This window comes from Cydia splendana, chromosome 2 (assembly GCF_910591565.1).
Source record: "Cydia splendana chromosome 2, ilCydSple1.2, whole genome shotgun sequence".
Lineage (NCBI taxonomy): Eukaryota > Metazoa > Arthropoda > Insecta > Lepidoptera > Tortricidae > Cydia > Cydia splendana.
Window position 1 is genome coordinate 28937366 of NC_085961.1, and position 16496 is coordinate 28953861.

General features: G+C 36.6%; 1 protein-coding gene across 1 annotated transcript in view; it reads left to right on the forward strand.

Moving 5' to 3' along the window:
- Window positions 1-16496, forward strand: part of LOC134806097 (scavenger receptor class B member 1-like) — a 29750-nt gene that overhangs the window by 144 nt on the left and 13110 nt on the right. Inside the window, exons 2-3 of the mRNA XM_063779368.1 lie at window positions 3524-3615; window positions 12518-12681. Of these exons, the coding sequence (XP_063635438.1) occupies window positions 3524-3615; window positions 12518-12681 (256 nt within the window). The remainder of the gene's footprint in view (window positions 1-3523; window positions 3616-12517; window positions 12682-16496) is intronic.

Consider the following 16496-nt stretch of genomic DNA (forward strand, 5'->3'; position numbering starts at 1 on the left):
TACACGATGCATGGATTCGACGAGGCACGTTGGCTCAGCGACCTAAATTGAGACTTGGCCTCCGACACAAGACAGCGCCACTTTTCTCGGTCCTGTGCGACCTCTCGCCAAATGTTGACTCGATGTTGATGTGTATAATATAATAATTAATATACTGAATGAAAATTAAATTCGACTCTTAGTCACTCGAACCTAGCCGCTGCCATACAATCGAAAGTACGATTTCATTTAAAAACGACAAAAAAAATGGAGCGGCTAGAAGTTTTTCATACAAGTTTTACCTGTGCTCGTTCTATTTTATTTGTATAACAATTGTTAACAACGAATACTAATACTAGTATTGACACAAAAATATGTTACGTAAATGTTCAGCAGGCGTATTATGGGTGGCTTTTATCCAACGTGATAAAATGACTCATAACATAAGAGTCATAAGGCAGCACTGGTGAATGTCCTACAAAAATAGCGGCCAATATGACTGTACTTTATTAAAGGGCCTAGCACGGATATGATGGTCGTTCTTGTCTACGTTGACAGCGTGATAAAACCGTGTCGGACACTTTCAATCCCGCGGTGTTAAAAAGTGACGATATTTTATCACGTGGATAAAACCATCCATAATACGCAAGCAGCATTGGGTAGATTATCCTTATATGGAGATTGTATCATAGTTAGGAACACTAAAATCTATGTTCTTGGAGAAAAAGGCTGAAAGATTAAAAGTTATCTCCTTTGCAATTGCAAATACTTTTCTACACTGAGAGAAAAATCATCACCAGGAATTAATAAACAGTTCTGTACTGGGGGAAAAAATGAAGTTTTAGTAGTAATCATGGAAGTTTCACTATTTCTGTAAAATTTATTTATTTCTACAAACAGCTCAGTAATACTAAATCTAATTTCAGCAAACAGACTTTAGTAAATGGAGCATTAAACAAAGTTCAGTATTTGTTACAATCCATTTTTATTACTACTAAAATTCTCCGATTTTTACTAGTAAAGTTTGTGATTTTTGGAAAAAAGCATCTGTGATTTCAAGTTATGATTTTAGTAAATGTCTCACTTACATAGTTTTGTAATATCTAAAAAACGAGTTCGCGGGAATGACATTACCCCATTTAAAATAACAATTCAGTTGTTACTATAGCGACATTACAAAGTTTACTGGTATTTAGTAGATAGACTTGTTGTGTTTATGTTCATTGTTGTACCAATCACTAAACGAGTTTTGTAATACCAACACAGCGAAACGAATGTTAGTGATTTTAGTAAAATTTACTACTTGCTACGTTCATTTGGTTAGAGTTAGTATTGTGTCGGATGTCGGGCGGGCGTGTCTCGTGTCTTCTTTGTTTAAAACATACTTAAGTTAAATAATAAATTTAGGATATATTGTGGGCCATGGACATATTAACCCGCGACCTACTGTGTAGTTGGTGTCTACAGGAATATATTGTTCTGCAACTTCGAGCTAGCTGTTGTTATTCTAGTGATAATGACATCATAGGTAAATCTAAACTGTTTGCAATTCCAACCTCCCTAGCACAGGTGCGCCGCGAGAGCATGTCGCGCGCGTGGTAGCTACCCGTCTCTATTTCTGTCTGTATGAATAAAAAAGCGTTTGGTAGTATATCTCTGTACTAAAGAGGCACTATAAAAGCCTGTCGAGATATTCTACCCATTCCTTTCTTATTCATACAGTCAGAAAGAGACTAGTATTTATTACGCGCGCAACATGCTCTCGCGGCGCACCTGTGCTAGGGAGGTTGGAATTGCAAACAGTTTAGTTTTTGCCTGTGACGTCATTATCTCTAGAATAACAACAGCTAGCTTGGAATCGCAGTACGGTTTAGTAAAACCTATGACGTCATCGTCTCCGATATTGCTAAAGCACGCTTAGAATTACAAAACGGTTAGTTTTCACCCATGACGTCATCACCTCCGATATTGCTAAAGCACCTCTCGGAATAACAAAACCAAATTTCTGAAATTACTCTAGCATACTTCAAATTACAAATATAGAAGTTGTATTTCCTACTAAATGGAAATTGCAAAAGTCAATTTGTTCCTATTAGTTGACTCTCCTTGTCCCCGGATTAAGTTTTATTTTTGTAATTCTAAGTGTGTTTTTGTTAGTTTTTTTTCTCAGTGTATGAAGAGTTCTTTTGGCTACCTTCTGACTGCATCATCAGATCAGCTCCATGTTAGCACTGTGCTTATAATTTATTTTATACAAGAGAACATGACCAAATAATTACAACATGGATTGTACTTCGCAAACAGTGACAGTTTTGTTCCATACCATAACTTTAAAAAAATATGAAGGTTATAGATTTCCTATATAATAAATAAATAAATATTATAGGACATTTTTACGCAAATTGACTAAGCCCCATCACGGTAAGCTCAAGAAAGCTTGTGTTGCGGGTACTCAGTCAACGATATATATAATATATAAATACTTAAATATATAGAAAACAACCATGACTCAGGAACAAATATCTGTATCATCATACAAATAAATGCCCTTACCAGGATTCGAACCCAGGACCACCGGCTTTATAGGCAGGGTCACTACCCACTAGGCCAGACCGGTCGTCAAAATATTTCATACAAAATAAATATTATCTTCAATCTGCGCCATTATCATTGTGATTGACGTTGCTTGTCAAGTTGTCAGCTTGTCACGCCTTAAACATAAACATAACAAAATTCGCAATACATTGCGTCTTAGAATAAACTATCGAGTTTATTATAAATTAAAACACAAATTATTTTTAAAAGTCGCTGACCAAATGTTGGTCAGTATGAAGAGTAGGGGAGCGGGAGGTAGGAGACCATTGGCCAGTCGGGAGGCTTGGGCATCCTTCTAAATCAGAACTATTTACAATGGGGTGCCCGAGCCTCCCGACAGCCCAATGGTCCCCTACCTCCTCTACAGCCTACAGTTAAATTTTTTGCTCGTATACAGGCCACACCCGGTATACAGGGTGTCCCTAGCCATTGGACAAAATGTACGTACGTATGGCCGAAATGTACATATGCATTAGGGTATTTAGAACCAGTATACAAAGTATCATAACAATCGGTGTAGCGGTTACGAAGAAATTAACAAATTACGATTTTTTTACTTTGGAGCAACCTGTATGTGATAGTAGCTCCTGAGGTAATAAATAGTATGAAACCTTCTTCGACCGTTTTGATTTTCTTTTTTATTTATGACATTACTAAGATTCTGACTTGTGACAAATGTCATCATTGCCGCACATTTTCAAACAAATTGTCAAAAGCACTGCCAATGATCAATACAGTATGTTTCTTTTTGTTGTCGATTATTGGAAATAACTGTATTGATAATTTATTTTTTTATTTTTTGTTCTAATTAAAAAAATATTACCGTTAGAGCATTTCTGAGAAGTAACCCTACGTGGGATTTCAGGGTTTGTCCAATGGCTAAGGTCACGTTGTATATAGTATATAGCTAAATAAAAGTGTGCAATAACATTGTTTTGTTTTGTTTCAGAGCCTGTCATACGATTAGTGTATGGTTTCCTACTAGTCCTCATAGCGATCATAATGGTGGTTATAGACCCCGTACAAATTATCACAGAATGGGTAAGTTAACTTAATATATTATATGTATAGTATGTATACATAATATATAACAACTGAAAACGGAGTAGTGTACAGTCAGCATCAATAGTAGCGGATGAAACAACGCGCCAAAAATATCTGACATCCCAGATAACTTCAAGTATTCAAGTAGTTTATTTGCTTTCATGTTACCACATAAGATCTTATGAAATAAAAGTTTCAAATATGAGCTCCGTAAGGGCATGGCAATTGTTTTCCAACTTTCAACCAAAAATTCAAAAATTCATGTTCATAAATATATATTTTCCACTATTTAGGTACAACAATTCGATATTATACTATAGTTCATAATCTAAAAATTCTTTAAAACTATAAACGCTTTGCTTGGCAGTTGACTAGCTAGTTTTTTAGTCTTGTTTTAAAGGAACTAAGCGTGGGCGTGATAATTTGATAAATTATCACTGATAATTTTGCGTCAGCCCCGTCATAAAACCTCAAAACCTGTGTGCTGAATTGACAAGTGTCATTCATCTCACGTTGATGTACACGTTTTCACCATACCATCAGAAACTCTGCTGATCATAAATACACCTTAAGTCTTTGTAGCAAGGTTTACATTGTCAATTAACATTGTAGTGTAGACCATACCCTTGACTCGTGTTTCGTCTATCCACGTAACCAATCCAGTTTGCCAAATGCAATTAAAATCATACATTATACGGTCGTCCCCTAACACCGGTTATGGTGTGACGTCAATATGACAAACTTTTTACCATATTTGTGACAAAACGTATCTTATCTTTATGCTAGTGACAGCTTGAAGACAAAGCTTGGGGTCATAGATTGGCAAGATTAGGTACAGTTGAATTGCTCGTATGTTTTAGTCTTCTTGGAAATAGTTTGTTAGTGATATGACTTTTTACTGTTTTGCCTTAGAGCATTTAAAAACCGGAGTCGCCTTTAAGAGCTTACACCTCTGTATATAACTTTTGTATGGACTGACGTTTATCTAACATGGTTATTTGTACGTTACGTACAAATCATGTAGAAGTAGCCATACATTTAACGTGCCCCTCCCCTGCAAAAATCGGCAGACTGTTTTATATAGAAAATTACAGCCAAGGCGTCTCCAATTACTAAATGCTCAAAGTGTTATGCTCACTGAAAAATGTTCTATAAAGTCAAATAGATGTCATACACAAAATAATAAGTGACCGTAAGCCCTCCAGTGGCCGAGGCCGTAAATCGAACCCGTCTTCAGTTTACGCGGATAACGCCCTGACTTTTAGGCTACGGTTGTACCTACTCGTCCCAAATTCTCGAGTATAAAATTTTTCTGATTCAAATCACAAGTTACAAATACAAATACAAATGCATTTATTTCATTACTTTTTACATCAGTTCTTAGTTACTTAGTTAGAGGATTTTTTTAAATGTTGGTCAGTATTTCAGTTAATTGTAGGTTTATATTTTGTTCGGGTCTCCTATCCTATGCAGATATTCAGTATTTGTTGAGATTAGCCTGTTACTTTTAGATGTATTGTATAATAGTGTCCTACGTTAATGCTATTTCCTTGCGATAATATTGACATAACTCTGACCAAAGGTTGAGTCAGGGTCGGGGCAGTTCGATTAGCCATTGCTCATAAAGTCATGTTAATCGAAACATTGATAAATATTTATAAGACTATTATCTATGAAATAAAACAAAACCTTTAAAAAATATCTAGTTTGTATTGTATGTACCTAAGATACCCGCAACGCAACGCAGGCTTCGTCAGGTGGCCACTCAGCCAATCAGCAATATGCGTCGTCCCATCAGACAATACCAATGATGATATCCGCAACAAGCTTCGTCATTATTCGTTTTTTTTTTATACCTACTTGATGTAATCTTATTGTAGTGGCACTATACACGGGAACCAAAATGTTATTTTCGATGGGTTCAAGAGCAAACATGTTTTCCTTCTTGAACCTTAAGATACAAATTTTTAAAATCAAATTTTTTTTTAATCCTGGTTGGGTTCAATATACCTAAGGCCTTGCAATAAGCAGAACCCGTTCGTGACTAATACCTAACTTTTATCAGAAATCAGAAAACCAACCTACCGAATATACAAGTAACAGCCTATAATGCAACCAACGGATACTTTGAGGTGATAATCAAGCGAGAATTTTTATTTTTTTGAGTACACTTCCTTATAGCTCAGGTAAACTCATTCTTTATAACACAAAAAAATATAATAATTATTAGTTACCTTAAAATGTGCATAAATTGCCTGCACTGGGTAATTGAACTCCAACAGTTTTTGTATTTATATGGAAGATGATAGTACGAGTACCGTAAAATGGGGTGAATAGGGTTCGCGGGGAGAGTTGGGTTATGAATGGAGAGAGAAGGAATAAAAGGGGGGTGAGATGGGATTTTAAGGCTGCTGCTAAAAAAAAAGGAATTCCAATTTAAAATGGAGCTATAGTAATACTCATAATAAAAAAGATCCATCCAACAATCTTCCAAAATCACCTTTGAATGAAAACCCATCTCACCCCAATTACGAGGGACTACGGGGGGAAGTGGGATTTCCTGTTTATCGTAAAAGTTATGAAATTGACTACCTAAAATAAAATAAAAACTAAAATACAAACATCCGGAACACTTACACACTATTATATACACCATTCAGTTTGCATATGTAAAAATAAAATGTTATCGAGGTTTGAATGTCAGTTTTGCGCCTACTCACCCCATTTTACGGTAGTGATGGTATTCTTTAAATCGGCATACCTACCTATACGTATATCACCAATGTATATAACTACCACAATATACATATTAAATTTTTCGAATTTTCGAGCATCGTAGGCACATTTTGCAGTAATCCAGTTTTAATAAAAGTTGTTACAGACGTAGTGCATTTAAATTGAATTAAATTGTTATTATGGTTTTCCATCGTATTTTCTCGGAAATGTATATTTACCTTTTAGCGTAAGTGCGTAAGTATAAGGAAATGACCTTCTTCAAACATTTGCAAATTTTTCAATTCAGACAAACAAGTCATTTATCTGAATTGACAATGTTCATATTTATTAAAAGTCTTAATAAGGTAGTAGGGCTATATTTCCCAACAGATTTTGAACTTTATTTCAAAGCGGTAGGATTTAATTTTGCAGAAAATCTGACACCCTTATGCCGTATAAAGGGTTAAAGTAAACACATTAATCTCTATAATTTCTGATTGTTAAGATATTGTTCTTATTTGCATCTTAGACTTAAACAGGAAAAAATATATAGAAAACACATAGGTGCACCCAAATAGTCGCAAGTTTGAAAGAAAAATACACGCCAGCAACTAAGTAGGTATCCAGTTCTTCAAATTGCAGCACCTAAGGTTGCAGTTTTTAGGGTTCCGTACCCAAAGGGTAAACATGGGACCCTATTACTAAGACTTCGCTATTCGTCTGTCTGTCCGTCTGTCTGTCTGTCACCAGGCTGTATCTCATGAACCGCGATAGCTAGGCAGTTGAAATTTTCACAGATGATGTATTTCTGTTGCCGCTATAACAACAAATACTAAAAACAGAATAAAATAAATATTTAAGTGTGGCTCCCATACAACAAACGTGATTTTTTTTTGCCATTTTTTGCGTAATGGTACGGAACTCTTCGTACACCAGTCCGACTTGCACTTGGTCGTTCTTACCTTACCTTACCGAATTATAAATAAACATTTTTTTTTAGGTCAACAATGTAAAATCTATTTCTTACTGTCTGTTTAGTCTATCTCATTCTTGATATGAGTGTAGTTCTATTCTGTATCGAAACTTACCACCTAAGACACTATTTATACCTATGTACGAGTATGTAGTTTAAAGATGACTTTGATGATGAGTGTAAACTTGACATTGCTTATTTATCTGTTTGTTTCTCTGTCTACTGTATCACCATCAATAATAGTTTCCTTGTTATCAATATATCGAAGTCAAACAAGTCAAGGTTCACACTCTGCAAACAGAATGCATCGACTGTTTGGTCACTATGTATAATCAATTGTGTTAATGTATGCGTGTTAGCTAAATGTGACAACGCATAGTTAATGCTTCTTAATAGACCTCAGTAAGGCTTATGATAAATGATATCATGATAAAAAACTATTAATTTTGTCTATGATTTGTTGATTTTTAGCGGCTCAACCACATAGTCCGACAAGAAATTCTAGAACATTATTGAGGGCGCCACTTCCTACGTAACTGTCACATTTTTGACGTAAAATGCTTAAACATGGCAACAATTAAGTATGTTTTTTTTAGTTCCATTTTTAAATTTCTACTATTTTATGTCGCACTATACTTTGTAAGAGGTAAGAAAAGTTAGTTTGTCTTCCGCACACGCACACTGACATAATTCGAGATCTAACACATTTTTAATACCTATTGCATAATTATGCAAGTAAAGTCTAAACGCTTGTAGCGTCTTCTAAATTAGAATCATCCGCTAGAATTCGATTTACTCAAAGACAATCCGATCAGTCTCCATCTCCATTAGGCCTCCTTACGTCATAGATGGTATACGTATGATTTTCCTGTACGACACGGTCCCCGACCCTGCGCGGTGGTGCCGCATTAAAAACCGCGCACGCGTCACTTAGCGCTCACGAGCCGATTCATTTTATTTATTTTATTTACAATATATTTACACAGCATTACAGTTCGCACCAAAGCGCTGGCAAATTTATACATGCAAATAGCAAAAATTGCACATAATGATAAATGCCACTTTCCTCGATCTATCATAGGATCCACGAGACCTTCAGATTGCCAGAATAATAAGGAAAATTTCCGGCCTCGTTTTCTTTTATATCCTGTTTATTTGGATGTATTCCAGAATCCTTGTATGTCTGATTTAAGGGTATGTTGGTAACACCAACACGTATTAATTTTTCTGCGTGTAGGAATTTAAAGACGAAGGTCTCTTAATTTTCACTAAAAGTTATTATGATTGTACCGTTTTCAAGTTTAATTTCATCTAAATCGATGTAATAGATAGGGAGACAGTCGGAGCTACCTACTTATGCATTATTTACTTATTAGGTAGGAAAGGAATTACCTAAACACTAGGCACAGTGGATGTCGATTTGTGGAAAATGCCCAGCAAAACTAATTAACTAACCTAAATACTTTTGGTATATTGTCTATTAGGTACATATTAGCGTGTCAAATATTGATTGATAGAAGGAAGACTGTAAGGTTACAGCCTCGTCTTTGGCCTTCGTTGTATATCAGGTCGAATACAAAACCACATTCGCGGAGTTATGTCACGAAAACATGTGAATTGGAAAAACACCAGTCAGTTAGGTATTTTTAGCTGTCACTAGTCGTCTAAGGTTTCTAGTATTAGGTAAATATGAACCTTCGTAATTCTGGGTTCTCACTATCCAGACGGTTTGTTTCAGGATAATATAGGTTTCTATGGGCCCTGTGAACACTATGAGCTCTACGTTTAAAAAAAAATCTAATAACAACAGCAATGCAAATACGTCCCCCTTTTGTAGGCACCTATGTTTAAATTTTCTTGTGTACAATAAGGTTTGCACAAACATATACATCTTCTTCATACTTCATACACATAAAGCCTGACAAGGAAAAGCTCTCATATTTCGTCGGCTAAACTCGCGAACCTCGTAACTCCTCCTCCTCCTCGTAACTTAGGAGGAGTTAAAAGGTTTGCAACCTTAGGTACTGTTGGCTAAGGTATCAAATCCCTAATGTGCTTGAAATGGAGTTACGAGGTTTGCGAGTTAAGCCGACTATGCGGCCTTTGCCCTTGTCACTGTAGATTGAAGATAACGAGACCTGTGTCATCTTAGCCTTAGCTGAGTTTGGGTTAGCGGTATTCCCTCTGTTTGAGGACATCTGCAAACAACAAATACATTTAAAAGAATATACTATGCTCTGTGAGCTAAAGGCCTCGCGATGAGCTTCATACGAACTTATTTTGAATCATTATCTATAGACTCTACTGTAAGTCCTTCACATATCATAAAACTTCTCAGTAGTAAAAATCTAACCAACAGTTTTCAAGATTGATTTGATCAGGTACTTACATAGACAACCTTACACGTAATAACATAAGGTCGATAAATGTATCTTTTGTCTATGTAATTTATGTATACCGATTTTGGGTTTAATGTAAGTATCTAAAAGTAAATAATAATATAGTTATGTACCTACTTACATTTTCGTCACCTATTAATGAAAAGCTTTTTTCTATAAGTAAGTAATCCCTGTAATAACCGGCATCAGCAAGAATTCAAACCTTTAATTAATGTATACCTAACAACATCTACCTACTTACTATAAGTAATTCATTTCACAGAATAAATTTTTAGTTAAGGTAGGCGTATTAAACGTCCAAAGCAAATACTTGGCTATAAATTAATAATGAATTGGGTGATTAAAGCCCGATGCCACGTTATTTAAACAAATTAATTCACAAAAATGGCCGATCTGACATCACGAGACTAACTCGTGAATCCTTCGCGAAATTAAAAAGTTGTCCGAGCACATTTTTACACCATATTCAGTCAACTATTTGAAGTTTTAAAGGCCGATACAGTCCGTCTGTACTGGCCCTTAGGGTCATATATCCTATACATTGAGAGTATTTTTAGACCAAGATAAGTCTGCAACTATTATGATAGCATACACAGTGCAAGTGTTGTTTTAAATGTCAAACTTCTATGAAATTATGACATATAAATAACTTTGGCACTCCGTAGGTATGCTATCAAAATCGTTGCAATCGTTGCAGACTTTTTTTGGTCTAACTCTACGGCTGCACAGCCGACATGACATAAGATATCCTATTAAATAATATGTAACAAGTCAAATCAAGGAGGACTGGTAACTAGCTCACTAATTTTGATCAGACATAATCTAAAAAGCGAGAAGTGGATCCACCTGTCAGATTGACATTGACAGATATATTGCCAATGTTGCACATCCGGTTTATGTTAGATTTTGTTTATCATTTGTGAAGGTCATCGCGAATACTAGATTGTAACTAGTCTAGTTTATCTTAACATTAATAATCTTGATAGACTAAAAGAAGGCCGTGTTTCGAGTTTAATCTTGCTATTCGATAATTTTAAGACGGCTTAAAATTACCTACGCTAAATCACGAAATTGACAATTTTCGGTGAAGTTTACATCAGGTTTTTGCACTTTTTCACAAGCTTTTATTAGGTACTGTATGTAACTAACTGTAATGGAATCTAAGGTAACTAATCTAAACATCTTCCAAGGATCGTAGCGTCATGAAAATTGGCAGCTGTATGTAGTTCTGATGACAATACAATAATATGGTACTGTCGAACTGATCTGATGATGGAGACAGGAGGTGGCCATAGGAACTCTGTGATGAAACAACGGAACCTAATTGCGTTTTTAGAATTGTCTCGATGAGTATTAGTTGTCTGTCGTAAGAAAAGTACAGTCAGCGATAAAAGCTTGTACCAAAAATGAAATTTTTGCCAAAAACTTATTTTATTGATTGAGCATTTGTATTTTACGTATACAAATGCTCAATCAAATGCCTGCTTGCTTTTAAACTTTTTAAAGTAATGTCTTTAAAGGATTACTCACGTTAGACCGGGCCGTGTCCGGGGATGGAGCTTCCGGCGGTTACTTTTCTATGACATGACAGGCGATCACGTGATGATTTCCATAGAAAACGATGCGCCGGAAGCTCCGGCCCGGACACGGCCCGGTCTAACGTGAGTCACCCTTTACAGACTGGTCATATTTTTTTCTCGATACTACGGGTAACGCCCTGATACCTAACCACTTATGTAATTACCTTACTACTTACCTACTTATGTACTTATGACACATTAACGCGCATCTACACCACACCGCAATTAACTTTTGTGAAGCAACACTGTGCAACAGTAAGTTACGTAGTAAACTACGGTGTAGATGCACCTTTATATTAGGTCTATAAAGAGGAGGAAAAGAAGTGCCAGGTCATATTTTGGCCTTTACTAAACCTTAAGGTTGATTAGTTGCTGTGGTTTATTTTCACCTAATAGGACTTAGACAAAACCGAGTCAAGGATAGCCGGATATCCAGTAATTTGCTATGACGTTCCGTGCAAAACACAAACAGCCTAGTAGAGAAGTTAATTATTTATTTACTAAAGTACACCAACATCACCTACCTGTACAGTCAGAATCGAAAGAAGCGGATCAAATTACGCGTCAAAATTATGATTCATTCTATAACTAACTGCTTAACAGGAATACTACACTACACTACAATCATACTACACTGAATGATGAATGTCTGTATAGTTGGTCTGTGGTTACTTACTTTATATACGAGTAGTTGCCATCTAACGGTCTGATAAAACTTGTAAGGGTGGAATCACATCTATCAGCTTCGAGCTGCATTTTAAGTAAATATGAGAAATTGCTCTTTAGTATGAAGATGCATGCGCATGCTTTCAGCTTTCCGATGCGTACGCGCCTTCAAACTAACGAGCGATTTCTCACATAAGTATAAAATCCGGCTCGATGCTGATAGATGTGATTCCATACGTGACGTAAACATGTGACGTCAGTAGTGCACCAGTCCCTTTGGCGAATATGCCACGGCGGGCTCTAATACGTTTCAAGTTTGTCCACCCGTCGCGTCGATATAAATCAACTAAAGCACGCACACACAAGTTCAATAACGTGTTCTTGAACTTTATAACTAAGCAAAATTTCCATACTAAATTGTTGCCATGTTTAAGCATTTTAATAAAAAATTTGACAGTTACGTAGGAAGTGGCGCCCTCAATAATTTTCTACAATTTCTTGTCGAGTTATAGTTTATTATTGAAATAAATGATTTGAGATTTTGATTTGATTATTTTTGTCAACAGAAAACGCAAATAAAGAACGACTCGTACGTGATGAAGATGTTGCAGAAACCCACGTACGAACTATTCGCGGACATCTGGGTGTTCAACTACACCAACGTACCGGAGTACATGTCGGGCAAGGAGAAGACCATGCGGGTGGAGGAGGTGGGGCCCTTCCACTACCAGTGAGTAATTCAACTATTTTATTATCATGTGGCGAATCCCACGTACGAGCTGTTCGCGGACATCTGGGTGTTCAACTACACCAACGTACCAGAGTACCTGTCGGACAAGACCATGCGTTATCAAGGGCTTGTTAGACCATGCATTTATGAATAACGCCATAAATAAATCAGTTTCTGAAGAGATTTTTCATACGATTAGAATTTTATATAAGGCAGGGTGCACCATAAGCCCTCAAGAAATAGCATAGGTTAGTACTTGAAAAATTCGATCCATGTCACCATGACCCGGGTGGCCGAGGAGATAAGGCAACTGCCGCGATAGCAGTTGACTCTGGTTCGATTCCAGCTCTGGGCACTGGAGGCCTTGGTCACATTTTCTTCGTATATGACAATTATTTCAGTTTAGATTATTCATACTCGTATCTTGTCCCATTTTCAAACACAGGCCGTTGTCGAATAACGAGGTAAAACACGTGACCCCTCAGTCACATCACATAAATTTGATCAACCCAGTAGATATACCAGTTTACCGTATAAGAACGGATGGTCCGCTTTATGGTGCAATTTAAATAAATTAGCAAATTTTGTGGAACGTGTGTTATCCTAATAAACAATTAAGATACTGCACGGTCTGACAGTCACCTAGCGACAAGAAGTGTGTTCTTTTTGTAACTGAAACGACTAAAGGTAACATTCCATTTCTGACCGCAGCTGCACTACTGCTCCGACATGTCGATGTTATTGTCAATTTTCATAGTAAAACGAATGACAAGACAATGAATGACAGCAACGTCGCAACAGTAGTGCAGCTGTCGTTGGAAATGGACTGTCACCTTAAAGCTTGCCATACACAAAAAGGTACGCCTGCGCAGTTTTGCCTGTACAGTTCAACTGCACAGGTAGGTAAAGCTGGTTAGAAAACAGTCGAACGCCACATACGCTACGTATCCTGTGCAGTTGGCAAAACCTTAGTGTGTATGAGGAACAAAAACTTTCCCTTGCGTTTTGCAGTCCTTTTGACCTAATTCCTGCCTTTACTGTATGAAGTGTATTAAAAACATAACGACACTAGAATAGCATCATAGCATGTAGAATTACTTTAAGAATCACCTCATAAATAATAAGTCGTAGTAATTGTCCATTTTATCTTTTCATGTCTGAACAGTAATGGTATTTTCATCATTAATATTTTTTGTTATTCTTTAAAGCAAAGCAAGCTTTGTTTTTGCAAAACATTCTACCTGCGTGGGTTGTATTGTATTGTTAAATTTGGTTTTTCCTATTACATATAATAATTTGTACCCATGATTGAATTTTTCTATGCTCGCGTCACCATCCATGTTTTTTCAACAAGTATTTTGTTTCAAAACGATTAAATGAGGCTTTGACGCACGTTTTTGAGGGCACAGGGGTCGCCATTTTACAAGCGTAGATTAACATTTTCGCAAGTGTGAAATAATAGGTTTGTTTTTCACGTGTTTGCCAAACCTGCCGGCGTATTATGGATGGCTTTATTCATCTTTATCCACGTGATAAAATAACTGTCACTTTTTAACACCGTGGGATAGGAAGTGAAGGACACCGTTTTATCACGCTGTCACGTGTGAACGACCATCATATCCGCACTGAATATAGTACTCTTCCAAGTTTATCGTTTCTTATCTTCGAAGTTAAATACCTAATAAAATAATCAGGCTTTGTTTAGTTCAAAAATTATACCAATAATCAACTACATCATTCCTATACATAGTACACATACTACATAAATTCAAGTGGAAAATAGTAGTGTTTCGTAATGACTTTCGTTTAATTTCAGTGACAATGTAACATTATGGTTATGGACAATGAAATTAACCAAAGGAACAGGAACACTTTCAGACAAATAAGTAGTGCAATTAAATTTTGTATCGAAAATAAATCGAACACAATCATATTTAAAAGATTCAAGTTTAATCAACACTACTACAACTAAACCTATCTTAATCTATGGGCTCTAAATTATAGCTACAAATATCTCCTATTCCGCTGGCACTTGGTAGTGTGCCCACAAGACTGGCCGCGTTTCCTCGCTGGATGGCAATGCCAATGCGCTGAGCGAGGAACGAGCCAGCCCTGGTCACAAGTGGAACGGATTAGTAGATATTTTAGTTTTTTAAATTTGCAAAAAAACAGTCATCGATCTAAAATAAAACGTCACTTTATTCATTAGTCGTATACTGTATTTCCAGCGGTTTTCAAGATTTTTCATGACTTGAACGCTTAAAAAAGACTTGAATCCCTAGGCTCCTACCTCCTACCCCATGCTATTTATAAGCAGCCAAGATGCCAATCGTTTGCGCCACGACAACGAAAGGCTATGTCTCTCTATCGATCGCACTTATACGTAAGAGTGATAGAGAGAGAAAGCGTTTCGTTGTCGTAGCGCAAACGGTTGGCATCTTGGCTAGTCCCCCAGAAGGTCCAACGTCTGGTCACAAGTAAATAAACAAGTGCATAAGTAACGCATGCGTTCTTATCGTGACATGATACGATGGACGATAAAACCATCCCTCTAGCCTCCTAGAGCCGCCTGTAAAAAGGTATTCCATTCCATTGCATTTGTGAATCTTTATTTTCAAAACTCCAAATTGCAGTTATCTTTGCAAATTTTGATTTGTGGGCGGTTAGACGTTACACAGACTGTATTATTTTTCCTTTTTAATGTCGATTGCGATTACCTACAGCTTTCAAGAAGTCACGGGCCATAAGTTGAAAAACTGATCTATTAAATTTAATACACAAAGAATTTTTGAAAATTTATAATTCAGAATTTAAAACACGTGACTAAAGGCGTCACATCGAAGTAAAGTGTCTGGTGTCTAGTTTCACGAGCACGGCCGAACGTGTTATTTGGAATTTCACGTTTTAATTAGCATTTTTATTTCTCATTGAGTAATGATTTGCTAGAATGATACACGGAAATCTTGGATCAGTACGGCTACCATCAGTTTGTCACTGACATAAACGCCGTCGAGAACGTAATTTACTTTCTATATATCTCGCTCGCACTCGCATATTAGTGCAAACGGGATGTATAGAAAGTAAATTACGTTCTCGACGGCGTTTATGTCAGTGACAAACTGATGGTAACCGTACTGGTGACCATGCAATATACTTTACTAGCAGATTGGAGTCATGTGTGAACGTTTAGGGTACACTATAAGTATACTTGTACCACACTAATAATGATCGACATCGTCAACCTATTTTAAGGCAGTATACCTAGCGCCTTAAACTATGCTGGGGCCCTTGAGCACACAATAATTTGGGGTCCTTTTGGAAAGTAAAGAAAGCAAAATTGAACTAATATTTTTCTACAGTGACCTTCTATTTATTATGGGTAATCAAATATACTGTTACTGTCTGATCTCGGGGCCCCCTTAGGATGGGGGCCCTGGGCACGGGCCCCGTGTGCCCTTATGGTAAAGACGGTACTGCCTAGTGCGAACTTTCTTACAAAAATACTTACCCGGCAATGATTGATACTTTCAGTACCATACATTGGACACTGTCCTTCATGTAGCGCCTTGTGGTAGCGCCTGATCGTACTTCGATAAAGTTCATAGTAGCAACTTCGCCTGTTTGTAAAAAATTTAATAATAGTAAATTTAACCTCAATTTCTTTTTTCTGACAGTTACCTACTTTAAAATACTGACTAGATATTGTATTATGTCGATAATGATAATAAATAGGTAGGTGACTTCCGAGGAAGTTGAATGAATAATTTATTACTTAAATTATTAAGATGTTTTCCCTACTCCGATTATCAAATCTG